The 27,764-nt window shown below is 48.9% G+C and overlaps 1 protein-coding gene across 6 annotated transcripts; it reads right to left on the reverse strand.

The window, feature by feature from the left end:
- Positions 1–741: 741 nt before the first annotated feature.
- Positions 742–27,764, reverse strand: Arap3 (ArfGAP with RhoGAP domain, ankyrin repeat and PH domain 3). 6 transcript variants are annotated; one of them, XM_051200740.1, is made up of 33 exons: positions 27,670–27,764; positions 25,324–25,826; positions 25,158–25,219; positions 24,946–25,057; positions 20,464–20,658; positions 20,276–20,345; positions 19,912–20,032; positions 19,627–19,811; positions 19,437–19,543; positions 18,768–18,967; positions 18,583–18,668; positions 18,274–18,456; positions 17,983–18,118; positions 17,243–17,359; positions 16,659–16,806; positions 16,460–16,562; positions 14,451–14,670; positions 13,728–13,791; positions 13,353–13,516; positions 10,589–10,801; positions 9,884–9,989; positions 8,504–8,651; positions 8,171–8,239; positions 6,606–6,680; positions 6,401–6,515; positions 4,240–4,368; positions 4,026–4,159; positions 3,705–3,787; positions 3,576–3,611; positions 2,665–2,728; positions 2,419–2,556; positions 2,156–2,194; positions 742–1,713 (listed from the first exon to the last, which is right to left on the reverse strand). In XM_051200740.1, the coding sequence occupies exons 2-33, from the start codon at positions 25,608–25,610 to the stop codon at positions 1,231–1,233; spliced, it is 4,392 nt and encodes a 1,463-aa protein (XP_051056697.1). In that variant the 5' UTR covers positions 25,611–25,826; positions 27,670–27,764; the 3' UTR covers positions 742–1,230. The 6 variants fall into 6 exon arrangements, with proteins under 6 accessions (XP_051056697.1, XP_051056693.1, XP_051056694.1 ...); XM_051200736.1 differs by having other exon boundaries at positions 20,464–20,661; positions 25,324–25,858; positions 27,670–27,753; XM_051200737.1 differs by lacking the exon at positions 27,670–27,764 and adding an exon at positions 26,284–26,396 and having other exon boundaries at positions 25,324–25,858.

A 27,764-nucleotide genomic window follows, 5' to 3' on the forward strand; every position in this document is an offset into this window, starting at 1 on the left:
TCATGGGATTTCTAGTGACATTCCTAGAAAATTGCAGGTTTACAGCTGGTAAGGGAGAAAGGCCTCAAGCCATTAACTGTATTGGAATTCTTGTTGAGCTTCTGGCAAAGGCATTAGCTAGGAGCTCTGATGAATGACCTCTCTCTGCCTTCTCATATCCTCCAAATTTTCCCTATTCTTTTTTTTAATGTTTTTTTGAGACAGTACGTAGCCTTGTAGCCTTGGCTATCCTGGAACTCACTCTGAAGACCAAACTGGCTTTGAAGTCAGTGATCCACCTGCCTCTACTCCTGAGCTCTGGGATTAGATGTTTGTGTCACCATTCTCTACCCTTAGCTATCCTTCTATCGTGCCTCTCCTAGTGCCCAGGCTCTGCTCCAGCTGCCATCATTCTCCCACTAGGCCATCCCACAGCACTGCTGGGCTCTCATGTCTGCTGTCTGCTGTGTCCTGTACTCCTCCTCGAATTCCCTTATCCAGCTCCTTGCCTTTGTTTCTGCTCCTCAGAGGCTTGCATGCCCATCCACCCGGTCTGAAGGCCACATCCACATTCACTCTCAAGCTGTCACTTAGTTTAGTTTCTTTGAAGTACTAAACTCACCTGTGTATGTTTTCTGTTTCCTTTCTTTGAGCTCCATTCGTTTTGTTCATATTGTATCACTGGGTTTGGCACCGATTAGGTGCTCAGTACATACTTGTTGAATGAATGAATGAAAATGAATGGTGTTGAAAAATTGGCCCTTTGGTTCCAAAGTTTATTAATAGAGACCCATTCTTTTTTGGCTCCCCTTTGCCCCAGTTCCCAACCTCAATCGATCACCCTACTTTAGGGCTTGAGGGTGGTTCCAGTACATGGGAAGTGGAATAAGATATATTTGGACGCCATGCATATCTCTAGCTTCCAAATTTAGGCTTTTCATTAATGCAGTACAACCATCCTTATTCCCCAAACTTCTCACTGAACCACTTTATCAAATATATAAAGCAGGAGCTGCTCTTATTGAGGAAAAATATTAGGGCTTATAGCTCAGAAGTAGAGTTTGCTGTTTGCTCCTTTCCTTACTTTAGTGACTTCCTGAGACACACAGTCTCCAGGGCTCTCAGTCCAGTGCTCCTTCCATGGTACCATACTGGATTCCAGAGTTGTCCATCCAGGGCAGAAGCAGCTCCCATGGTAAGAGCCTGGCTTCTCCTTTGGTTACCCTACCTCCTCAACTGCTGGCCCTAGAGTCAAGTGAGAGGCTGGCTAGAGGCTGGGCTAGAGGTGGAGGGAGTTTGGGTAGGTAAACTGGGTGCCTGTGTTGGAATGCTGGTGGGGCTGGAGACTTGGGGACTGGTTGGCTGGGCAGGGCTTTCTGGACATGTGGCAGGCTCTCCCTTCCTCAGGATGAGGTTGTTGAGCTCCTGGAGCAGCTGTTCTTCCAGGGAACCCCGTGCCTGAGGACCACTCTTTGAAGCGGGGCCTGGAGAAGAGTTGGGTGTCCTCTCCTCCTGGCCCAAAATGCTTGCTTTGGAGACGGGGGTTTGATCAAAGGACCTGTGGCTGGCAAGGGGTGTCTCTGACTTGGCTGTCCACTCCCATGTGGAAGAGAAGGCAGCTGTGTCCTTGGTAAGCTCCGGGAAAGCCCCAACCTCCTCATACACTGGCTCTTCATACACAGGCTCCTCCAGCTCATCTTGTTCCTCCACAGACCCCTGGGGTGACTTCATTGGCTGGATGAGAATGGGGCAGTAGAGGATGGGCACAATGTTAGAGTTACAGTATTATTCATCCTTGATCAAGTTCTTCCTTGAGTCAGACACTACAAAATACTTGAGATGCCACAACAACCCCATGCAAGTGGGTCATGCTGCAGGAGGATGTGGTGCAGAGGGGTTAAGTTGCCCTGAATCACATAGTAAGGAAATAGTAGGGAGTTGGTGAAGCTTGAATTCAGATCTTTCTGGCTCCAGAATGCATTCAGTTAAACCCTTTTCCTTCCGTTTCTCAGATTTGTAATCACTTTCTCCTTCCCTCACCGTGTTACCCCTCACTGTCTTCTGTTACATACACTGAGGGCCTTCATCAGAACAGACATGGAGCGCACCAGGGCATAGGCAGCACAGAGCATACAGGGGCTGGCAAGCACAAAGCTAGAGCAAGCACAGTACTCACAAAGAACATGGATAAGGTCCTCCGGTTGTGTAGCCGCCGCTGGACACAGGTAGAGCGGGGAAGAGGGGAGGGAGAGACAGAGACAAAGTGAGACGACAGGAGATGGTGGTGGGAAGTGAGGGCACAAAGGATGTGAATGTGGACAAGAGGGGCATGGTGAGTGGGTGGGCATCCGACACGAAGGCACACTGTTTCCTCCTGCAACGTGACAAAGCTAAGGGCAGGGATCAGATGTTTAGGACATCCTGGGGGTAGGGGCTCACCAGGGTCTGATTGGCAGAGAGAAGAGTGGCTCCACTATCATCCCCTCGAATGGGCAGCAAGGGCATAGTGCCAAACTTCTGACGAGCAAGATCAGAGGAGGAACGACGACGTAAAACCACTGACTGCTGGTCATCGTGCTGAGGAGACAGTGAGGGTTGGCACTAGTGGATCTGGGAGGCACTGGGAGGTATGGCTGGTCCCCAGAGTACCAGAAGCCCAGCCTTCAGCCTCTTCCTTCTCCTCACCTGGGCTTTAAGAATGCTTGTGGTCCAGTCCCACATCTCATCTTCATCAGTGCAGGACAGACAGCTGTGGATGAACAGAGTGATTCAAGAAATGTAAGGGGTCCTAGCACTAAGCATGGAGGAATGGAGGGGGGCAGTGGAGGAAAGAGGAGAGGGCAGGACGAGGAAGAGATCTCAATTGACATAAAGTTCTTGCCATGCAAGCATAGGGACTGGAGTTGGACCCCCAGCATCCATGTCAAAAAAGGAGGGGGTTAGAGAGATGGCTCAGTGGTTAAGAGTACTTGCTGCTCTTCCAGAGGACCTGGGTTCAACTCTAAGCACCCATGTGGTGGCTCACAACCATCTGTTATCACAGTTGCAGGGGGTCTGATATGTTCCTCTGGCCTCCGTGGACCCCAGACACGCACATGGTGCACAGATATAAATTCAGGCAAACTAACCCAATACACTAAGTTTTCTTGATTAAACAGAAAAGAAAAGGCCAGGCATTGGTAATGCACACCTTTAATCCCAGCACTTGGGAGGCAGAGGCAGGTGGATCTCTGTGAGTTGGAGGCCAGCCTGGTCTACAGAGGGAGTTCTAGGACAGGCTCCAAAGAAACACAGAGAAACCCTGTCTCCAAAAACAAAAAACAAAAAAAAAGAACGAAAGAAAAGAAAAGCTGATGATGGGATAGTGGCTAGTGCCTGTTATCCCAGAGCTGGGGAGTTGGAGACAGGCAGCCTTCTGGGGCTTCCAGCCTAGCCAAACTGGCAAGCCTCAGGTCCTAGTGAAAGACACCTGAAGTTGACCTCTGACCTCTGCACACATGAACATACACATACACACACACACACACTCGTGTGCATGCATGGACAGGAAACAGGGTGGAATCGGAAAAGAAGCTATTGAGCTAGGAGGTACTCACAGGTGCATCTTATCCAGTATCAAAGTGAAGCCCCACCTGAAAGGCAACGGGGACCAGTGATAGGGTAACCAAAAGCCAGAGAGGCGATGGCAGGGAATCCCTAAATCAGAGCTAGGAAGGATCACTCACGGTGTTGGAGGTTTTAACTTCTTACGGATTCCCAAGTAGACCTTGGCCCCTTCCAGAGACCACTCCCGTTCTGGTTTAGAGCTCTGAGAACATAAACAGAGGCGGTAAGATTGAGAGGTACAAGAACACCATGGTTAGGAAGAAGTCGTGGGTGCATTAGGACATGTGATCATGGAGTCAGAAAGGTCAAGGTCAAAGGAGCAATGAGATTGGTGAGGATAGGGGCTTTGGAGTCAGAGGGTGGTACCGTTAGAGCCCCATTAGAGCCCCAGCTGCCTGACCATCCACCCGGCACCCCACCCTTCCAGCCTGGAGCATCACCTTCTTCTCTTTGAGCAACAGAAGGCAGCGACCACGAACCAAAAAGAACCTCTCCTGGAAGCGGCTCCCCAACAAGCGAGGTGGCTCCTCACGACACCGTAGCAGCCCCACCCGAGGGCTCTCACGACGGACTCCTGGGCACAGAAGAGTAATGCTGAGTGGAGGCTCCTTCTAGAGAAATCTGAGGAATTCTGGGCTGAGGCAGGAGGCTCACCTGTGAAAAGGCAGCCAGCGTGTGCCATGGAGACTTTTCTCAGGAGCAGAGAGGCTGAGCAGGGCTCTGGGAGCTGGCACCACTGCAGGGCCTGCTCTAGGACCTTTTCTTTGGGGTGCAGGGGCCTCTCTGAAGGAAAATATTGAGGTAGGCAGTAATCACAAAAAAACTAGCCAAAGCCTGGAGCCTCCACCTTATCTCCCACTAGTTATTCATCCGTTCGTCCACTTATCTAACCTCGGACATTTATTTTAACCCTGACACTGCACCAGGTACCATGCGGATCCTAGGATACATATGAGAATGATACATATGGCCCACTCAAAAAATTTAAAAAAATATTTTCAGCGTGTGTGTGTGTGTGTGTGTGTGTGTGTGTGTGTGAGAGAGAGAGAGAGAGAGAGAGAGAGAGAGAGAGAGAGAGAACATGTGTGTTTCTGAAAACTAGAGTTAGAGGCAGTTGTAAGCTACCCAGTGTAGATACTTGGAACCAACTTGTGGTCCTGTGTGGCACTCTCAACCATCAAGCCATTCCTCCAGCCCCCAGTAATCACTTTGAAATAAACAATATTTAAGAGACACACAGAGAAAACAGAGGGAAAGCAGGTGAGCAAGTGAGGTAAGGCCTGTTAGAAGTTGCATTTGTAGATGAGGCTCATCAATCTATGAACGATTGGTCATTAATCTTAAAAAGATTAAACAAAGCAAACTGTATCTAAGAACATGAATGATCTTTTTCATTTATTTCTTTGATTTGGGTTTGGGACATTTCTTTGTCTTGAAACAATGTCTCACTATGTAGCCCCATCTGGCCTGGAAGCTATATAGAACAGGTCCTCCAATTGCCTCTGCTAGGATTATAGGTGTGCACCACCATAGATAGCTTCAGGTAGGATCTTATAGGATGAAATGTAAGAACAAATGTCAAAAGTCAAGAAATTCTCCTTGGGGGAACAGAACAGCCAGTGTGGCCAGATTAGGAATATATGTAACTCAGTGGTGCATGCTTGCCTTCCATTCTCAAATACCTATGTTCAACCCTCGCTCAGCGTGGTAGACAGAGGACACACCAAGCTCTGGCAAAGAGACAGATTAGAGAATGGCTGATGTGAGATGATGTCTGACAAATAAGCAACAGCCATACATCCGAGGGTCTACAGGCCATGGTAAGGACTTTGAGTTTTATTCCGAACTCATTAGGAACCCATCAGAAGGTTTTAGCCATAGGAATAGTGTGATCTTGTTTAGACTTCAAATGTTCATTTGGTCGCTCTTCAGAAAATAGATTATAGAGAGGCAAAAACAGAACACTGTCCAGCTTTCCCAGTCCAGAACCATGCATTTCTTTTGGTGGGTCATACTGGGAGACAGAAAGATAATGGTGACTGTGATTAGGGTGGTGGAAACAACAAAGATAGAGAAACGTGATATACTTGAATGCAATCAATAGGACTAATTAATTGTTGGGTTGAGTATGAAAACGAAGAGGGGTGGGCATAGGACACTTAGACTTCTGGACTTGATAACTGAGTTAAATGATGTACTATTTGCTGAAAAGGAAAAATCAGAAAATTGTGTGGGCTTTATGTTGGAGGAAGGGCCAAGGAAGAGAGGAAATGTCTCTTAGTCGCTGAAATGCCTATGGGAAGTGGAGGTATCCAGTAGGCAACTGCATACGTAAGTCTGTAGTGCAGAGGAGCGATCTAAACCAGAGATAAAAATGTGGAATGTCAGCCAGGCACGCTCCTGTGAATCTGTCATTCCAGCACTTGTGGGAAAGAAGCAAGAGAATTTCCATATTTTCAAGGCCAACCTGATCTACATAGTGAGTTTCCAGCCCTCTCAAATTAATTTGGGTGTCAGTCAATGGTATTTAATGCCACGGGGAAGAATGTAGGTAGAAAAGAAGGAATGGCCCAGTATTGACTCCTGGCCCTTCTAACACTTCACTCAGGGCAAAGGAGGAAAAGGAACTTCCTCTGAGATAGAGGGGAAACCTTTGCTGAAGCCAAGAGAAGAGATTGAGGAAAGGAAGCACCCACGTGAACACCTTCTCACGTGGAAGGGTTGACTAGTAAGATGGCCATTACATTTAGCAACAGAGAAGTCATTGGTGAACTTGGTCATGTGTCCACACACAAAAATGTGTGATCGTGCTCACCAAGCTCTCCGTGTTCAAGAATTTCAAATGTCACCCACAAGTCTGTCCCTGATGTTGTCCCTCGCATCTCCAGCACCTGATTAGTCAGCTCCTCAGCAGTCAGTGTTGGGGACACCTAGCAGACAGACAAGAGAGCCCACGCTGATTAGACAACTGCACCTGCCCCTCTTCATTCTCCCCTCCCTTCCAATCCCTAAAGACTGACCTTTAGGGTGACACAATTATCTGGGAGCTGCTGTTCTATATAAACCTCCATGATGAGGTCTCCAGCCTGAGACAACTGAGCAGGGGAATAAAGGAAAACAGAGAAGTTACAAGAATACCAGATGGAAGAGTGCTTTCCTATGTTGCTCCTTCCGGCTTTCACTCCCAGCATGCCTTGGGCCTTTGATTAGCACTCTAGGATTGGGGGAACTATGTGTTTAGCCACATATGGTGTTACCTCAGGCTATGTGATATAGTGACTTCAAGAAGAGGTTTGCAGCCAAGACTGCTTAGGTTCCTTCTCTGCCATTCACCTACTATGACCTTGAAGAAGTGGCTCAAGAGCCTCAATTCTTTATTTGAAACAAACAAAAATAAAAGAGACTACCTACTTAATGGAATTGTGTGGTGCTAAAATGAGATTAGATATGCCTGGAACATAGGATGTCCTCAGCAGTATTTGCTATTGTAGTTTAAACAATATTCTTCCTGTCCCACCCTAAATCTCCCAAGATCTCACGATGGCCTTAAACTCTGAAACAGGTCTCATAGAGGCCCAGGCTGGGCCTGCTTGCTGTGTAGCTGAGGGTGAACTTAAACTTTTGATTTTCCTGATTCTACCTTCTGAGTTTTGGGATTACAGGCATGTGCCACCTGTTAGAATAAAGTGTGTGGTGAACTTTGGGGGATTCCATGGCAGGCAGACAGAGGCAGAGGGACAAACATGCCAGGCAGACAGAGCTTAAGTGAGAAGTTTATTAGAAAGGAAAGGTGGGGGAGGGAAGAGAGAAGAGAGGTAAAGAGACACAGAGACAGAGAGAGGACAGAAAAGAAGAGGGAGACAGGAAAAGTCCTGTCTGCCCCAAGGGAACAACAGGAAAGAGAAAGGGAAAGAAAAGAGAGGAAAAAGAGAGCAGAAAGAGAAGAAAGCATAAGTGGGCGGGGCCTGTCTTGTAAAGGGGTCCTTTGCACCTTCGTGCAGACTATACAATCATGGAGCCCTGGACTGACCAGGGTACTGCCTGAGTGCATTCTGCCAGGTGACAGGGGCAGGCCAGCATAATGCCTGAATCCTTACAACGCCACCATGCCAAGTCTTTTGTATGGTGCTGGGGATCCAACAGAGGGCTTCATGCATGCTAGGAAAGCATGTCATCTAAGCTATGTTCCCATCCCTGGCCTGCAGGTATCTATGTGGCTGAACTCTTGATCCTCCAGCCTCCACAACGCAAGTGCTAAGACTACAAGCATGGAGTACCACACTTAAAAGGGGGGTGCTGGGGTGTATTTCAGTGAGAGAATGCTTGCCTAGGCTATGTGAGGCCCTTGGTTTTAATACTCAGTATCACGGAGAGGGTGAGGTACTGAAGAATTCTCATGGTGACATAAATGGAAGAAACACACTACCCAAAGCACTTCCCTCCTGGGGACTCCTGTCTACCGAAGAGCCAAGGGTCAGTGTGACAAAGACAGGCTGAAAGGAAGCTTTCTTCAGAGACCAGAGGCTCATTTCCTATGATACTGTCCGTTCTGCCCTACTCAGCAGTCTAAAGCAGGGCAGGTTACCTGCACATCCTTCCAGGTGGTGATGAGGCTGACCTCCAAGTCAATCTGAGCTGCCTGGTCAGAGTCAATCTGCAAAAGGGACAAAAGTTATCTCAGAGGCTGCTAGGAAAGGAAGGAAGTGGAGCACACATCAAGGTCAAAGGGGAACTGGAGGCCTGAAGAGCCAGCAATCAATGGTGAGGGGATGTTGGGTTCAAGTTGTGGAAAAGGAAGCCCAGTACTCTAGGAAGAGTTTGCCAATGCAGGGGCAGGCGAGGGTTTGGATTGAGTTCAGACTCTGAGTCCACAGGGGTAGGGCAGAGGGGTTGTATAGCAGGGTTAGGAAGGCCTTACATCAAAGACAGAGATGTAGCCATCGATGAGCTCCTGCAGTACCCGCACCTCATGCTCCCCACGCCCATCTGTCTGGAACACACTAGGTGCAAACAGCAGGGCCAGGTTTCGTGTGCACATCTGGTTTAGAGACGCACACTTCTGTACCCTGCAGAGAGAGGCACCAGAGTCAGGAGTCTAGCCCGTGCTCACCACTTCACCAACACATCCATGCATTTAGCAGACACTTACTGTCCCCTACTGTATGCTAGGGTCTAGTCTAAGTGGTGGGGATACGTCAGTGAGTAAGACAGCATGGGTCTTAAGGGACTTTGACTATCTCAGGGACATATCTCTGGTATGGATGGTCGTTACTGGAGCAGGTGTCCATAGTTTTTATGTAAAGGGCAGGAATTAATACTTTAAGCCCCCAGGCCATGTACTCTCTGATGTACCGTCTCAGTTGAGCTGCTGCTGCAAAAGAAGGCATGGGACTTAGAAATGAATGGCATGACTACACCTTACAGAGTTTTATTTGGAAACCCAGACAAGGGCCTGGATTTACTAATGGGCCTGTAGTTGGCAAACCTCTATAATATTGCCTAATCAATGCAGCATAGCCAGGGATTCACCCCACTTCACAAAACCTTTTCTCCTAACAGACTGGTAAGGGTAGGTATGCATCTTAATAATCTTTATTTCTTAGAGCCAATTCCTTACCTGTCATAGACTAATAAAGAAATAATAATTATGATTTCTAACCATTTCTGAAGTTTATGACATGCCATGTATAAGACTAAGAATTTCACGTGGATTATTTCATTTCTTTTTTCGATGACCTATTAGGTAGAAACGTCATTACAACACCTTCCTCTTAAAAACAAGCAGACTGAGGCTCAGAAAGAACAGATAACTGTGATGGTTTGAAAGAAAATGGCCGCCAAAGGGAATGGCACTATTAGGAGGTGTGGTCTTGTTGCTCAAGCCATGCCCAGTGAGGCAGACCTGTTGCCTGTGAGTCAATATGTAAGAACTCTCAGCTCCCTCTCCAGCACCATGTCTGCCTGCATGCTGCCTTGCTTCCCACCATGACAACAATGGGTTAAACCTCTGAACTGTAAGCAGACCATCACAATTAAATGTTTTTCTTTATAGGAATTGCCATGGTCATGGTGTCTTTTCAGAGCAATAGAAACCCTAAGACACCACTAACACATGGCTAGAATGGGAGAGCCTGATTAAAACCTAAGTCTACATAGTCCTTAAATCCATTCTCTGAACTTTAGCTGTTACTCTCGTGTGACAGCTATTCGTGAAATTAATTAATAGGTGAAATGGTGGCATTGGTTTGAAGTGATGAAGGATTGGGAAAGGAAGCTGGGAGGGCCTGACCCTACTGACCGATAGAGATGCCCAATGAGAGTGGCCAGTGTTCGGCGGTTGACTCGAGGCAGGCAGCCAATCACTTCTTTGTATTTCTCCAAGCGCTGATTCTTCTGGGGAAGCTCTAGGGAGAAAAGAGAGGAAAGTTGGAGAGGAACCAGGAAGAGAGGATTTAGGCTGAGGGCAGAGCTCCTCTGAGAAACAAACCCTGCCTCCTTCCTCACTGTGTTGGTTAGTTTTTGCCAAGTTGACACAAAACTAGAGTCACCAGGGAAGAGAGAACCTCAGCTGAGGAACTGTCTCCATCAGATAGGCCTCTGGGCGGGGGGGGGGGGGCTTTTTTCTTGATTAATGATTGATGTGGGAGGACCAAGTGCACTATGGGTGGTGCCATCCACAGACAGGTGTCAGAAAGAAGGTTGACCAGGCCATGGGGAGCAAGCCAGTAAGCTGTTTTCCTCCATGGTTTCTGCTTGAGTTTCCACCCTGGTTTTTCTCAGCAATGATGGATTGTGATGCAGAAATGTTAAAACAAATAAATGCTTTCCTCCCCAAGCTGCTTTCTGTCATGACGTTTATCACATCATGAGAAAGCACACTAGGGCATTCCCCAAGCCAAGAGTCTGCATGATCACCCAGGGAGGACAATGTTGAGGAGGGGGCTCATGAGAGCACTGTGGATGATGGAAAAAGATGGAGATCCTGGTTGAGTCTTGGAAGTACCTGCAGCCTCCCTCCAGCGAGGCAGCAACCTAGCAGAGGTCACAGGGTCATCAAGCTCTCGAAAGAAGCGTTTGAGTGTGTCAGTAACGTCTTCTACAAAGTGTTCCCGTGGTCGGAGCTTCACTGACCGGGCATCCCGCCTAAACTCAGCCAAGAGTCGCAGGCTACGGGCCCGAGCACCCCCTTTCCGATATACACCTTCCAGACGGAGCCCTGAAAGCAGCCAGAAGTCTCTGTTCGATATTGTGTGAAGACAGAACCCCACCCACCCAGCAATCCCTCTATGACCCTCCCCATGCTATGCTAATGCTTGATCTCAGCTACTTGCTAGACCAGTCTTGGTTCTCAACTCCCTACTGGGAAGTCCTTCCTTGACCCCCACCGTCATGCGTGGCATAACCATTGTGCTGTAACTCCCACTTTTAATTTTATGAGGTACTTTCTGAAATCACACTATGGTTGCCCTTCATTGTCCACACACTCTAAAAGTAAGCATTCACCTGATCAACAGAATTTATTTGTAACCCTAATATCAGTAAATAATCGTTTAGGATCCATGGGGGATTGGATCCAGCAGCCCTCCCCTCAAATGACAAAAATCTATGGATTCAGAGCTGGAGAGATGGCTCAGCAGTTAAGAGCACTGGCTGCTCTTCCAGAGGACACAGGTTCAATTCTTAGCACTCACATGGCAGCTCACAACTGTCTGTAGCTCCAGTTACAGGAGATCCAACACCTTTACACAGACATACATGTAGGCAAGACACCAATGTACATTAAATAAATAATAAAGAAAATCTATGAACACTTAAGTTTCTTATATAAAGTGGTGCATTTACACATAACCCTATGTATATCATCTCTGAATTACTTGTAATACCTAATACTATGTAAAGAATTACAAAAACAAAAAGACCAGTGTACACAGTCACTACAATGTCTTTCAGATTTCCTGTGTTTAGTTGGCTGATACAGATGTAGACACTGTGGCTATAGAGAGTTGTGTGTACTTCAGGTTAACTTGTAACATATACAGAGTAAAGAAAGAAGTCAATTCTCTGCATGCTCCTAGCTAAGGCCTCAAGTTATAAATAAGCATCCTTTTTTTTTTTTTTTTTTTTTTTTTTTTTCTTTTTTGAGGAACTAGGGATAGAAACCAGGGCCTTACACGTGCTAGGCAAATACTCTGCCACGAGCCCCGGCCACATCCCTTTTATGAAACATTTAGTTGTGTGTTCCTTCTCTTTCTATTGGTGATATTGCTGTTTAAAAATGCCCCTTCCACAGTATGTAGAATGTTCAAGTGCTGGGTGGTGTTGCAAAGCATGAGAATCTTGTATGTGCCTTACAGAGAACATTAAATAAGCTTCATTCAGGTATAAGTTTGTGCTGATCTTGACCTTGAATTGAGTGTCAATGAACCAACCATATATATTAAATAAACTGCCTTTACATGACAAAATGTAATAAACAAGGTTTTTTTTTGGGGGGGTGGTTGGTTGATAAAAATCTTGTGCACAGATATGCGGAGGGCTCTCATCCTGCCTCTCCCTTGGGACTGAGATTAAGTGTTCAAGTTAATTAAGTGTTTGCAGTGGCTTTGTAGAACATAACTCCTGCAAATAACAAGAGCTGATGGTGTTTGTTTTCTTAATACTCATCTTCCCCAGTAGACTTTAAGCCTTGTTCCCCAAACTTCCTCACTGACAGTCATATGGTAGCACCCGAACCAATATCTGTCAAGTGAGTGTGGCGATGCAAAGACCTTGGAGGGAAAAGTATGTCCACTCCGGGGCCCTCTCTTATATAAATACTAGTGAAGCTTTAAAAAAACAAAACAAAAACAAAAACAAAAGAGCCAGAAGACTGCTGGTGAGCGTGAGATTACTGGATGGGGTTACTGCCAAAGTAGGGAGAATGTTATTAGCCCCTGACTATCCATTGCCCATGAGTTACGGTAAAATGCAACTCTTCGTATGACCATAAAGATGCCTCCCCGCCCCCCTTCAATGCTGAGGATTAAACCCAGGGCTTTTTCCATGCCAGATAAGAACCTTATCCATAATCAATACCTCCAGCCCTTTTTGTAGTTTTTATTTTGGGATAAGCTTTCCCTAAGTTGTTTGTGCTGCTCTTGAACTTGCTTCATAACTGAATGCCTTGAACTTAGAATCTTTCGGCCTCAAATTACTGAATAGTTGTAATTACAGGTCTGTGCCAGTAGGCCCAGATGTTTTGTTTGGTTCTGTCCTTGGTTTTGGTGCTGGGACCTGTACCTCCTTGGTTTCCTATGAATTTTTCTTTTTCAATATGCAGCCTCCTAAACAGAGTTCATATGGAATGTAGATTGATTGGGCCAGACTCCACAAAGACCCAGAGTCCTGGACACTCTCTCTCCCATGCAATCATTCTGTTTAGACCATCAAGGATTTTGTCCTGCCCAGTTTAGAGATTCCCTCATAGGTGCCTCCACTCAATCCACTACGTCTCTGCCTGCCAGGCCCTGTACTCATTGCTTGACATTCACCATCTCTCTGTCAGTGAAGACAGTCGGTTCCATTTTACAGATGAGGTAACCAAGGCTCAAAGAGTTACATGGCTAGCTGGTGTCATGTTTTAGGTAATGCGCGCGCGCACACGCACACACACACACACACACACACGCACGCACGCACGCACGCACGCACGCACGAAGGCGCGCACGCACGCACCCTGGCTTCTTCAACCCCTCCCACTGGTGCATTGTTGACCAGTGCCCACTCACCATGCTGTGTGACAAAACTGATGCAAGAGTCCACAATGATAGGGATGTCACCCCGGCTCATCTGCTGCTCCTGCAGCCCTGTGCCACCCCCTCCAGCAGCACCCCCAATGGCTGTGTTCCATGCTGCAAAGTCTAGCCGACCTTCCCCCTGCAGATACAGGGTCCTGAGACCCAAGAAGCATGAGTTAGAGCCAGCTCCAGAGATCACAGACAGAAGCTGCGGAGCACACGGAGCTGAATTCCCAGAGCTACCAGCAGGGGGCAACAACACCAAGCCCAGATAGTTCTTAAACAGGGGAAGCAACTTTGAGGAAGCAGGAAGGAAGGGCTGAGAGGAAGCTGGGTTCAAAGGGTCACAGATAAGTAGAACATTACCTTCCTGTCTCTACCAGGACCAAATGCTCCTTTTTATCTGGAGTTTCAGCTGCAGAAACCACACCTATAGAAGAATCCTTAAACATTATCATCAAGGTCATCATAGTGAAGACTTATAGGTAGTTAAGGTATGTAGGCGCCAGATTAGCAAGCAGCCTTACAAACAATGCTCCACTACACGCTACTACACCGTGTTACATATGAGTGCTCAGATGTTAAATAATTTGTCTTACATTGTTTGCTAAAAAAAAAAAAAAAAAAAGTCAAAGCTGAGCTAAAACCCAGGTCTCTTGTTCCCAGAGTCCTACTGCATTATTCTAGCATGTTCCTCTTTCAGAAGACAACAGTGAAGATGCATAGTCCTTCATCCTAGTCCCCAACCAGCAAATAATACTTATTGAGTACTTACAAGTTGCCTCCTGCTGGGTTCTATAATAAAAGGTTTTATATATTTCCTTAGTTGAACCTCTCTCTAGCCCTTGGAAGAAAAGTCTTTCTATTGTCCATTTTAAGATTAGGAAACCAAGGCATGGAAAAGTTGGGTAACTCCCCCAATGCACAAGCTAGGAATTGGTAGGCATGGGGTCTAAATCTAGATAGTTTGACTTCAGAACTATCTGAGCTATTGCATTCTGCTCTTTCCCATACGAATCCCCAAATAAAAAGGTCCAGTCTCAAACTCGCCCATGGCCACCCTTTAGCCCTGTCCACACCCCTGCTCACTGATCTCCTGTAGACGCCGCAAATGCACCATGTCCTCAGGGGCTGGGGGACCAGGGCCTGGCGCTGGACACAGGAAGAGGTGGTCACCACGAAGGAGGCCGAACCCCGATAACCAGAGTCCAGGGGCCGGGCCTGCATGGGAGGGGGACCGTAGCCACAGGCGTCCCATCCGCAGCAACCCAGGACCCAGCAGTTGGTGACAGCTGAGCGGGGCAAACCACTGTGGAGGCAGAAGGTGGACAGGAGTGGGAAGAGAAAGTAGAGAAAAGACAAGAGGTTGGGGGAGCAGAGATCTGTCTGCTCCTGCCTCCCAAGTGCTGGGATTAAAGGCGTGTGCCACCAACGCCCGGCTAGGACTGAGTTTCAATTCGCCCACATGGTGGCTCCCAACCATCCTCAACTCCAGTTCCAGGGGGTCTGATTCCCTATTCTGACCTCTGTGGGCACTGTGCATGCACACTGTATACATACATATACACATTTATTCATATATATATATATATTCAAATAAATGTAAAAACTATTTTAAAAAAAGAATGGAAAGCTGGGCGGCGATCGCACATGCCTTTAATCTCAGCACTTGGGAGGCAGAGGCAGGTGAGCTGGAGGCCAGCCTGCTCTACAGAGCAAGTTTCAGGACAGGCTCCAAAGCAATACAGAGAAGCACTGTTTTAACTTGTATAATTAGATTCAACAAATAAAATCATTCTGCCAAACTGCTATGAAAGATTCACAATCTTCCTCCTGAGTTCTGTGCACACTCTGTCATGGATTGGAACAAATGATCAGGAGACCATGGCATGGAGAGTGGAAAGTCAGCTGCCACAGAGATGATATGGGGAGGTGGCAAGTGACATTCAGGGTAGAAGCTTTGGCGAGTCTAGGCAGAGAAAAGCAGCCATAAGGGGCTAAGGAGGAACAGCGGGCTGCACACAACTTTCTGAGAAGTAGTCAAGAGTTGGAAGGAAGGCACGAGGGTGAAAAGTTGAAGGTGAACAGAACTCAGGAAAAGCTGTTTTAGGGTGGGAGAGATTGTCGTCATCAGCAGCATCACCACCACCATTATTTCAACGCCCACAGTTAGACGCTTACTGTGTGTGGGCCTCACGTGTCACTTAATCCTCATCCCTGGGGTGAATCGTTACACCCACTCTGCAGACACAGAAGAGCTCCTGGGGCTAAGTTGTAGGACTCAGATCTCAGGATGTCTGGCTCTGAGCCTAAACTTTTTACTTCCAGGAAAGGAGGCTAAGACACAGAGACTGACAATTTATGAAAGTAGCTTACAGCTGGCCATGATGGCGCATTCCAGCTCAGGAGGCAGGGGCAGGATTGCTTAAGGTCTAAGGTCAGGCTGATCTACAGGCAAGTTCCATGTTAACCAGGGGTACATTGCAAGACCCTGTTTCATTAAAGAAAAAAAAAAAAAGGAGCTTTTGCCGGTTGGAAAACTTGGGGGCAGGAGGATGGTAGTAAGAGTGAGGGGCAGCTGCCCTGTGGGAAGAAGCCAAAACACAGGGAGGTTGGGCCATGAGCTCCAGAGACGTGGGCTTTAATTTTAGTTCTGTGCTTCCTAGCTCTGTGTCCTTGACCAAAAGAATTCCTAACCTCTAACACTGTGTTTCCTGCCAGGGCATTGGTGGTGCACTTGGGAGGCACTCCAGCACTTGGGAGGCAGAGGCAGGCCGATCTCTGTGAGTTTGAGGCCAGCCTGGTCTGCAAATTGAGTTCTAGGACAGGTTCCAAAGCTACAAGAAACCATGTCTTGAAAAAACAATACAGATAAACAAACAAATAAACAAAAGACTGTGTTTCCTTCCATAAAATATATTATTGGAAATACCACCAAAGGTTGTTGTAAAAATTAAATGAGATATTGCGTGGGCACTTCTGAAAACACAGGGTGTGGCACAGAATGAGCCACTTTGCCTATTAGAAAAGAACAGTGTGTGGGGGGGTGTGGAGATGGGGTGGTTGTGAGATGTTGGAGAGGACTCTTGCCTCCTCACCTTGCCCACTGCACTGACCCAGGCCTCCAGACTGTCCGATCCGTCTGTGGCAAAATGCTGGATTCGTCCCCCAGTGAGGATGAGTTCAAAGGAAAATGGAAACCTGCAGAGAAGATGAGGTCAGGAGGACAGCAGGAGACAACGAGGTGCTCCCAGGCTGGGCTTGGGTAAAAGCAGGGGGTGGAGGGCCGAGTGTCACCTGTCAAGGTCACCTGGATCAGCAGGTGGGGGGCTTACACCCAGACATACAACATCCTGGGGCTGGAGAAGGCTGAGGGGTTCGGGGCTGTTCTCTGATGCAAACATTTCCAGGGCAGCTCCCAGCACACACCACAGGCGGGGAGGAGCTAAGTGGAAGAGAGACGGAGGAGCTGTCGTCCTACCCATCGTCACAGTCTCCATTCCCACATACTCATTTCACGTCAAGCCTTCTTCCAATGGTTGGTACTACAGAGTCGTCACAGTCACCCTAGCAAGTGCGTTTATATTTATACTGTTCTGCAAATGGGAAAACTGAGGCTTGCCGTCTGTGCAGTGTGCCTGAGTCACTCAAGCAGGAAAGAGCAGAGTGGATACTTGACCCAAGATAGTGTGACTTCAGAGAAGAGTCTCTTAACTATCACCCAGTGCTGTGACCTGACCTGGTCCCTCTCTCACCCCCAGCATCCCAGCCCACTCCAGGGCACTTTCCTATCCCAGCTTTGTCCTTCTGTCTCTCTGCAGCACATTTACCCCAACCCACTCTCTATCCCTGTCTCTTTCCATCCTCTGGCTCCTGCTCACCATCCCTGCCCCTGCGCAGGGGTGGGGCTCCAGCTTTGTTGCTGATGGGACCACAGTACAGGAAACTTCTGTAAGTGGCAGGCACTACCACCTCATTGTATACTCCAGGAGAAGAGTCTGCAAGAGGAAGATGTGGCCAGGTGAGGACAGGGCAGGGTTGGCATGGTCCCTTTGGAGAATGCAGCCAACTGGACCAGACCATGGGACCCAACTCCACTAACAGCATGGAGTTCAGCCCAGTGGGAGTGAGTCCCTCACTACCGAGATTGGAAGGGTGTGACAGGGAACAAGGACATAGAGAGGCCTCTAGCCTAGTATTTGACTACTTTCCCCACAGCCACCCAACCAGGCAGGCAGTTCTACGTGGGCACTTCAGAGTATGGCTATTTTTCAAGTGTCTTAGCCTGTCAAATGTAAGCCAAAAATCATTAAATCAACTCCTTGTTCTAGCAAGAAGAATGTCCCCGGGAAGATGAGACCTGCCTGGCAGGTTGATGCTGTCAAGATAGCAGGGTACTAACACCTGGGTACATCCTGACTACTATAGGCAGTGACCTCAGGCTCTCATTAGTCATCCCTTGACCTCAGGAAGTTTGGGAGGTTGGGAAACTGCCAAATCTGCCATTGAGATAGATAGGGGGATGAGGTAATGCCCGCCCCCCCCCCGCCCTGAAAGAAACAAGTCACAGGTTGGGTGTGAGGACTCCTAGGGAGACAGGTGAGTTACTTGAGAGGATGACCTGATGGTAGAAGACTATACAAGTTGCCATTGAGGGCTGAAGGTGACCAGGGCTCCTCTCCCTCAGTGGCTTCTACACAGAGGAGCTGGGTCATGTTCTTTAGCAAATTGGGTCCTGCCATAGCTGTACACAGTGCCTACAGGGAAGGAAGGGTCTCTGTCAGCCTCATACACAATCCAAGAGCTCTTCCAGAAACTGTCTTTTATCAGCAAAAGCAATCTTCATCACCCAGGTCTAGGCATTCCCATACAGATTCCACCCCCTCCCCCAACACCAACTTGACCCTCTTACCTGAAGAAGCTGGCTATGATCTGGATGCTGAGGATGGGGCTTCCGGAAGAGACCCAGCTTATACTTTCGGGAGATGAACTCTCCCCGAGGGCCAGGGGCTGAATCTGGATGCAGCCCTTCACCTGGAGGTAGTGCCCCTGCCCAGAAGCTGTTGGCACGATCGTTTCCCAGGACAATGAACAACTACAGGATGACAAGAGGCAGAGATGAGCGACCAGAACTCAAAAGTCTCCAAACAGCCTCGTTTGAACCGGAAGTCTGCTTTTGGATGCTCCCTTTTTTCTGTCCGTTCCTGGACTCTTTCCTCACCTGAACTATCTCATTACTCCAAACACTCGTGTCCAGTTTCAGGCTCTGCACCTTGGAGATCCCAGAGCCCAGGGCCCGGTGCTGACCTGCGAGTATGTGAAAGCCATGTGGTAGAGTATTGAGAGCCCTGCCGGAGTCCCCCTGACCCAGTCCCTTCTCCCGACTTGTGCTTGAGGCCCTCTTACCTGCACACTGCTTGCAGATCACTACCCCCAGGTTGACGGCAGCCCAATCCGGGCGGGAGGCCCCGCAGTCTGCACAGTGTCGGTTTGCCCGATTTGACCAGACCTTCTCAGCCACCTCGTAGTCAGACAGGGTCTCGGTTACTGCTTCTTGTAGAGCGGCCGCCCAGCTCTGTCGAGCCCCCCCAGACTCGGCTGTGAAGCTGAGGGGTGGACAGCCAGTCCATGGGCATGGACCTCCCTCCACATCCTATCCCAATGGTTATTCCTACCAGAGCCACTAGAGGCCACTTCTGGGACAGAAATATTCTTTTTTTACTTAATTTTTGCCAGGGTCTATCCAAGGTTAGCCTCAAACTTATTTTATGATCGAAGATGACTTTGGACTTCTGGTCCTCTGGCTCTGAGGGCTGGGCTTAGAGGCATGTACTACCATACCTGATTTATGCTGTGCCAGGGACCAGACTCGGGGTTTTGTGCATGTTAGACCAACAACTCGAGCATTGAGCTACATCCCCATCTTCCTTTCCTGACATCTGGGCCCTGCTCACTAACTCTCATCACCTCATCGTTTATGGCCATTGACATCTTTTGAGGAGGCTCCAACCCTCTGCACCTTTGTGATCTCCCTCTAAAAGAGCCTAGCTTGCCTTCCCCCGGTCTAGGCCCCACCTGAAGCAACGATGGGGTGTGAGCAGGTCGAAGCTTCGACTCTTGGTCTCTCGGACACTGCAGCCTTGCAGTTCAATGAAGCAGATCCCAATGCCCAGAGAGAAGGCCTAACAGGGTCAGGGGCACACAACACCATTAGGTTCCAGAATGAACTAGTCAGGTCCATCGGCTCCTGCCCAGCCCTCTTTACCTGCTCACTCTTGTACAATGCCAACTCTCCAGGGATCAAGGCAGCAAACACCTTAGCCTTGTGTCCACGCAACTCCAACATGCCAGTACGGAGGGGTCGTGGTGGGTGAGGGGGGCGGGGGTGGCCCAGGAGGCGCTGCTCCTTTAGGCAGGATTGCAGTGTGGAACACCATATGTCACGTTGAGCTGGTGGGAACCGGGGAGGGGGACAGGGAAGCAGGTCAATGGGATGTGTGCTGACCTAGCCTCCCTCCTACCCTAACCCAGTGGGCTCTGGCTCTCTTACCCTCACTCTCTGTGCGGAACACAAATACTCTCTGGCCTGTGATAACCTGGAATTTGTTGTCCTTGCTGCTTCGGGTCATCTCGATGGCAGTCAGAGGGATCACACCTTTGGGGAAGGGGTCCTGGAGAGAAAGCCCAGCGATCCAGGGGGACAGGAACTGAGCTACATGAACTGAACCTTCGTGAGATCAACATTCAATCCACCTGGTTACCGCTGCTGAGCCAGCAACCTCTGATGCTGACACTGAGCAGCTGTGGCCACCCTTTCACCATGGGCTTCCCACCCTTCCAGTCCTCAGCTTCTCTTAGCCTTCCCTAAGCTTCTATCACTGGCATCCATGTAGCAAGCAGCTCCAGTCCTCTACCTTGTCACTGCCGAAGTACATCAGACTCCTTCCGTTGAACTGCACAAAACGCCTCTGGAACACGTAATTTCTGAAGACAGAAGAGGCCGAGATCAGTTGAGTGTTTGGAAATGCACGCTGTGAGCGATCCCCTACCTCTCAGCCCTCATCCTGTCCCTTCCCTTCCCTTTCCTTCCCAGCAGCCCTACCCCTGAGGTGAGAGCTTGTCCAGCCAGCCGCTGAGCAGAGGCATTGGACGATCTGCTGTGGAGGAGAAGCTGGCATAGGGTGAAATGAGGTCATCACTGGCCTCTTCTGCATCCCTGGTGGGTATCGAAAGGATGGAGTCCCCAGGTAGCTCAAGGCTGGCATAGCCAGCATCCTCCCGTGTCTCCAGATCCTGCCTGCTGAGCATTGTGGGTGCAAGAGGGAAGAATGCAAGTCAAACCAGGGGCCCTTGACCATCTCTTGGCAAGTCCCCTACCCCTGCCCACAGCACCTACAGCATTTCTAGCAGGTGGGAGATCTGCTTTGTAAACAAACGGTGTAAAGAAGCTGGCAACCCAAAAGGTTGCCATGAAGCTTCCTCCTGAGTGCAGCTGGGAGGGAGATGTTAGTCTCTCTCCTCTGGAAGTGGGAAAGATGCACAAGTGCCACCCTGCCGTGGTTGTTCACAGCTCATCAACGTATGTTACGGCTGTTGTTTCTCCAAGCTGTTCTTGGCTTTTTCTACCCCTGAATTAGTTTCCATCAGTTCTCACAGGCATGAAGCAAGTCACCCAACTGGTCACCTACTTTCATTCTTGTCCTCCCTCCCACAACCTTCTCTCAACCCACTAGTGCTCTTTGAAAAATGCAAATGAGATCATTGCATTCCTCTGCATGAAACCGTTCGATAATGTCCCATTCATAGTTAAGATAAACTCGGGTTTCTATGCATGGGCTGCAAGAACTTGCAAAACGAAACCCCTGACTTCATCTGTCCTGCCTCGCCTTTGCTTGCTACAGTCCGGCCACACTCTTTCCACGCTTCAGGGCCTTTGCACATCTTCCTGCCTAGATCACATTTGCCGTACTTCCCTGAGCTTTCTCTCATCCTCCAGGTCTTTGCTTGTGCCATCTTCTTGCAGAGATAGATTTCTCTACCAATCCGATGGTTCTCGGCCTCAGCAGTACAAAGCTTGGGAAACTTTAAAAGATTATCAGTACATGGATTTTATTACAGACACTTAACAATTTCATCTCTGGGAGTTAGGCCCAGGCACCCATAGTTTTAAAAGTTCCCAGGCTATGGCACAACAAAGGTTGAGAACCACTACTCTACCTTGCTTGCTTCCTATTGCACTGAGAAACTGAAGCAATCAGACAAGAACCCCACAGACTCACAGCGCCACGTCAATCCAATTTCACACAGATACTCTGCCTGCCTCCTGTGACTGTAATAAACACCTGTCTAAAGCCACACCGTCCTCCATGCACTTGATCCACAGCTCCCCCCTCCAACAAGACATCACTGTGGATTTTCTCACCTTCCTTTCCACCAAACTGTTCTCATTCACGTACAGACACATACAACATTCCACATTAAAAAAAAAAAAACAAAACGGTTTTCTTCTCTTCACTTCCACCATTAACAGTCATTACAAATCTTTGCTCTTTGCAGAAAAGTGTAGTAATAATGTCTGTTGTTTCTAACCTTCTCTATTCTTCCTCATTTTATTTTACTTGGTCTTTTTGAGACAGGGTTTCTCTGTGTAACAGCTCTGGTTGTCCTGGAACTCACTCTGTAGAACAGGCTGGCCTTGAACTCAGAGATCTGCCTGACTCTGCCTCCCTAGTGCTGGGATTAAAGGCGTGCACCACCACCAGACAGCTTCTCTCTATTCTTTCTTAAATGCACTGGTCAGGCTCTCAGTCCTTCCACTCCTTGTCAGAGTCCCCAGTGGCCTCCATGATTCCAGAGGTCAATTCTCAGTCCCAGCTTACTAAGCAGCAGCCGACTTAGCAGTGGGACACAGATGGCCTCTCCCTCCTCCCCATGCCCTTCCTTTGGCTCCGATGACATCATCTCCTAGCTTTCCTTCTCCTTCTCTGGCTATTTCGGTTCAATCTGTTTAATGATTCTTCCTCTTCCCCAAGCCTCTGGATGTAGGAGGGCATTGAAACCCTGGACTGGGTCCCATCTCCACACTCCCTCTCAATACTGACAATATCCATACTGAAATCTCTGACTCAGATGGCTCACCCAAATGATAGACAAACATGGTCAGCAGTCTTATTTGTCATTGCCTCTTAGATGTACTAAATGCCTCAAATCCCATGTCTGAAGCAGAGTTCTCCTCCCTCTTGCTTGATACACAGTGTTCCTGTCTCAGACCACAACTCCATGAACTCTTAGGTGCTCAGAACCTCATTATCCAAAGGAAATCAACATGGACTACAACGTAAAAAAGAAAAGAAATATTGGGTTTGGGGAGATGGTTCAGCACAGTCAAGAGGACTGGCTGCTCTTGCAGAGGACCCAGGTTTGATCCCAGCGGCTACATGATGGCACACAACTATCCATAACACCAGTTTCAAGGGATCCAACATTCTCTTTTGGTCACTGAGAGCAACAGGCATGCAAGTGGTACACAAATATGCGTGCAGCCAAGCACAGATGTACATGCAACCAAAACACTCATACACATAAAGTAATTTTAAAAATGTTTTAAAAATATCTAATTTTAGTAGTCCATATTTTATATAACTCAAAACATAATATTTTAGTGTGCAATCAATGTAAACATCACTAAGGTAGAGGCTGGGGAGATGGTTCAGTGGATAAATGAACTTGACAACATGAGTTTCGATCCACAGTACACATGAAAAGCTAGGCACCATGCTGGATGTCTGTAGCCTAGCAATGAGGGGCAGGAGTAGGTAACTCCCCAGGACTCAACTGCTGGCCAGTCTAGCCATTTAACTCCAGGTTCAGTGAGAGACCCATCTCAAAAAAAAAACATGGACAACTGATATCATCCTCTGGCCTCCCTCCACATATGCATGCATGGGCAAGTGCACCTATGTACACATATATGTACACATAAACATATACCCCACATGCACTAAAAATTACTAAGACATTTCTTTTTGTATATGCTGTATTCATCTAGTACAATTTTTTGGCAGTAAGTTCTGACAGATGTCTTACATCTCTGGCTCTTCTCAATGCAGACCAGCATGTTTCATGTGCTCGGCAATCACACGTGGTTAGTGGTTGCCATACAGGACAGCAGAGGCTCATAATGAGTTAATACTTGACTGCTATCTTCCTCTCATATACCAATGTAGCATGACACTTTACCCTCAAAATGCAGCCACTTCTCATCAACTCCACTCCCATCACTGTACTCTGAGATCTCTCACCTAGATTACTGCAACAAAATAAATACTCATAATGGGCTCTGCCACTTCTGCCTCCACATCATTCCCAGCAAAGCAAACAGAGGTGTCCTGTCACAATCTAAGTCAAAACTCTCCAGTGGCTTCCCTTGTCACTATGTGTAACAGCGACCACCCTTTAGGTCCTACCCACAGGCCCCTTTACTTCTGCTATCACCCCTTCTCAGTCAGACCTATCTGACCCAACCATGGCACTGCCTTTCCGTGGCTGGCCACAGCACTTGCAGGGATCTGCCTGCTCATGCTTGTGACCCTAAGGTTGTAAATGTATGCTACTGCCTGACTTCTGCACAATAGTCCTGGAGATCTGAACTGGGTCCTCATGCTATGCACAAGCACTTTACCCACTGAGCAGTCACCTCAGCTCAGGGGATTTTTTTTAATGGTCCAACAACTCACTGAAAAGCTACAGTCCTTTCTAACTCCCTGACCCCCAAGTCTCTAAACCTGTTTTACACACACACACACACACACACACACACACACACACACACACACATTTGTTAGGTGGTTGTGATGCGAGCCTTTAATCCCAGCACTTAGAAGGTAGAGGCGGGAAGATGTCCAAGTTTGAGGCCAGCCTGGTGTAAGAGTGAGTTCCAGGACATTCAGGGATACACAGAGAAACCCTGTCTTGAACAACAAACAAAAAGCGTTTATCTATCTTCCTGTAAGAACACGATGACTCAATTGCTGGGAGCATTTACTGCTCTTCCAGGGAACCTGGGTTCAATTCCCAGTATTCACAGGGTGGCTCACAGCTGTCTATAACTCCAGTGTCAGGGGATCTGACACCCTTTTCTGGCCTCCCAGACACCAGGCATGCACATGCCACACAGACATATATGCAGGCAAAACACCTGCGTTAAATAAAAAATACACCTTAACAACAACAGAAACACTTTTAAAAAGGGAGTTCTGCATATAATACTGATCTCCCTAGGTGTCTTTATCTGACATGTAACAGTGCTCAGTGTTTGCTGAATGGGAGCGGTACTTTTGAATTTTAATTATGTATCTATTTGTGTATGTACCTCTCTCATGGTCTGTCTGCCCCTTTGATTCGCAAGCTGCCTGGGAGCAAAACTGAGTCAGTTGTATATGTCCTGCATCTTTAGTGCTTGATTGCCACCGAGAGAATGCTCAGTGCACATCTGATGAGTAACTGGACACGTGGCCTCCATGGCTAACTCAACTGCTCCTTGAGCTTCCTTCATCTTCCCACCCATGCCCCTCTGAGTACTCACCTGTGTTCAGCTCTATCCTGACAGACACCTCTGCCCTCTCTCCTGTCAGGGGCTCCTGGGACCCCCACAGGCTGGACACCATAGTACAGGCAACCAGGATCCATGATGTGCACTGTTACGGTGAGGAGAGGGGTTGTGAAAGGGAAGAGGGGGTTAAGTGAGGGTATCTGAGATGCAGGGGAGGCACAACTCCTCTCTAGCATCCTGCCTACCTGTGCCTATTGTGGGCCTGAAGGCAGGGGTTGGGGCAGTTGCCTGGGAACTGTCTGGAGTCCTGGAAAGAATTTCGTTGGTTATTAAGGGAAAAGGGCAGCCCCCATTCCCTGTTGATCTCTTCCTCTACTCAGGATCAAATTCCTAGGTAGCAAATCAACTCACATGTCCTGAGCTGCCTGGGCCCCACCTCTTAAGTCCAGGCCAAAGTAGATAGCATTGGGCATCATCTCCATGGTTTTCAGGACTGAAGGCTGTTCAGAGGAGGAAGGAAGGAGAGGAGAAGACCTCTGGCTGCACCCTGAGTCCCTGGATACTTCTGGATCCCAGAAGGTTGGGCTTAGTCCAGGCCTCTGGGCAGTGGCAGAGCCACTGAGCCCAAACACTGTCCTGGGCTTGGGCACAGGCTTGGGGGGTTGGTCATCCGGGGCTGGGCTTGGAGATGACTCCATGGTACTATCCACCTGGGAATCCAGAGAACCCTCAGAGCCTGCCTGCAACAGGCGCAGGATGCGTTTCCGGTGTCCAGTTGCACTGATGCCCAAATGCCTCAGCTCTTCGTGGCCTAGGCGTTGGGCTGCACCAGCTGTAGTTAGGCCATGCTGTCGGAAAGTGTCTGCATACTGCTCCAGATGCACCTCAGCCAACCACACAGCGATGTCCAGGTCCTGAGGGGCAGCCATGGGCTCTCAGGCCATTGCTGGGGGGAGGTGCAGGGTGAAGGGAGGGCTCAGGCTGAGATCCCCCCTCCCTCCCCCAATGTCTGAGACCTGGACGTGGGTCCCAGCCTCCAGTGTTCTTTCAAAGAAGAATGCCCAAAGGCTGTGATCTGGGGACAGAGCCATCTCAGGACATAGAACAGACTCTCCTTACAGGGATTGTAAGGAGACCCGTTCTCATAGTAAGTGGTGCTAGTGTTGGACCCCCAGTGCCTGCCTCAGAACTTTGTTCCTGCTTTCTGGGCACTCAGCTGAGTAAGCATAACAAGATGCTGGAGTACTGCAGGGCAGGGCATGGTGAGGGGGCGTAGAAGCAGAGGCCACTGAGGGGGCTAGAACCAGCTGCAGAGGGAGATAGGAGAGAGGACAGGCCAGAGAGGGAGAAGGAGAAATGGACTCCACTCACACTGGTTTCCAGAGCTGAGCTTCAGGGTGGACATCCTAATCCTGGTCATTCCCAGTTCCTCCTCCCCTTCCACCTATTGTCTCTCCTCAGACTTCCTTCCTGTCCCTCTAGCCTGGCCACCCCCACATCCTGCCTGCTGTGGTCAGGCTGCCCAGAGGGCCCCAACTAATCCCAGTGTGGGGTCCTGGCCCAGGCAGAGGCCACCTAGGAAACTGGTGGAGAACCTGGCTGTATAAGACCAAGGGGGAGAGGTAATCCAAGGTGTTCTTCGTTCTCATCCATGTATGTGTATGCACACGTGTGTGCACACACACACACACACACAGACACACAACTCTAACTCAGCAGTGTGAAAGCACATACACACATAGACTCAGCAGTGTGAAGACACACAGAGTCAGCAGTGTGAAACACACACACAGACACACAACTCTAACTCAGCAGTGTGAAAACACATACACACACAGACTCAACAGTGTGAAGACACGCAGACTCAGCAGTGTGAACACACACACAGAAACACCCAAACTAACTCAGCAGTGTGAGCTCTCTCCTTTATCTCCTCTCTCTCCCTCCCTCCCCCACCTCTCTCCAAAACTTTCTTTTCTGAGGTGCCTTTTTCCTACCCGTGTGATAGGGTCTCCACAGCCTTGCACCACTGGGCCAGCCTACCCTTAATCCTGCTCCATACCCTGGATCCATCTCAGATTCAGTTCCAAACTCATCCCAGAGTTTTAGGTTCTGTCCTATCCTTATCTCTACCTGGCTCTGCCTCCACCTACATCTCTCACAATTTAGCTTTGTACCCCTCCTCTGTATTTGCTCTGTATTATAAAGCTTGTCAGGCCCCAGTATTTTAACCATGTCTTAAGTTCTAATTGTGTGTCTGGCCACCTCTGATCCCCGCCTGGCCTCTGCTCTTTGGCCTTATTGCCGATGCTGCTCGCATCGCAGCTGCTGTCCTACTGGGTTCTGGTCCAGGGTCCCCGCTCCATCTTAGGCTCAGTTCTGGCCTTTCTATGCTTGGGTCCCATTCCCAGACCCAGCTGGGGTGTGGGGTGTTAAGCCTCGGGCCCTGAGTCAGATTCCACACTCTTAGTGACTCAGTCTGGGCTCAAGGGCATTTAGGCACTATCTGGGAGCCAGGAGGTGTTTGCGGGACGGAGGTGGCAGGTGCGGGCGTGTCCCGCGCGGCAGCGCGGGCTTGGAGGAGGGCAAGGAGGGAGGGAGCAGAGGCCTGGCAACAAGGAGGGGCGGGTCGCGGCAGGGAGGAAGGAGGAGAGGAGAAGGGAGGGGCTCTGAGGGGCTATGGGAGCCCACGGAGGTCCCGGAGGAGGTGATGGGGTGCAGTCCGAGAAGCTGGGCCCGAGGGATCGGGGTTCTCACCTCACTGTGGCCTCCGTCAGCTCCCGGGTGCCCGCCGCGCTGTCCGAGGCCGGGGGGTCCGGCCGCACCAGCACCGCCTCCCCGCAGCCCTCCCC

This window comes from Phodopus roborovskii, unplaced genomic scaffold (assembly GCF_943737965.1).
Source record: "Phodopus roborovskii unplaced genomic scaffold, PHOROB, whole genome shotgun sequence".
NCBI lineage: Eukaryota > Metazoa > Chordata > Mammalia > Rodentia > Cricetidae > Phodopus > Phodopus roborovskii.

Excerpts from the sequence above, each read along its gene's own strand:
- Arap3 (XM_051200736.1), bottom strand. The coding sequence starts at position 25,841 with ATGGCTGCCCCTCAGGACCTGGACATCGCTGTGTGGTTGGCTGAGGTG. Across the intron at positions 2,557-2,664 it reads CAAGCATTCTTAAAGCCCAG|CACGATGACCAGCAGTCAGT; the intron begins GTGAGGAGAAGG and ends CTGTCTCCTCAG. Across the intron at positions 2,195-2,418 it reads TCTCTGCCAATCAGACCCTG|CGGCGGCTACACAACCGGAG; the intron begins GTGAGCCCCTAC and ends ACCTGTGTCCAG.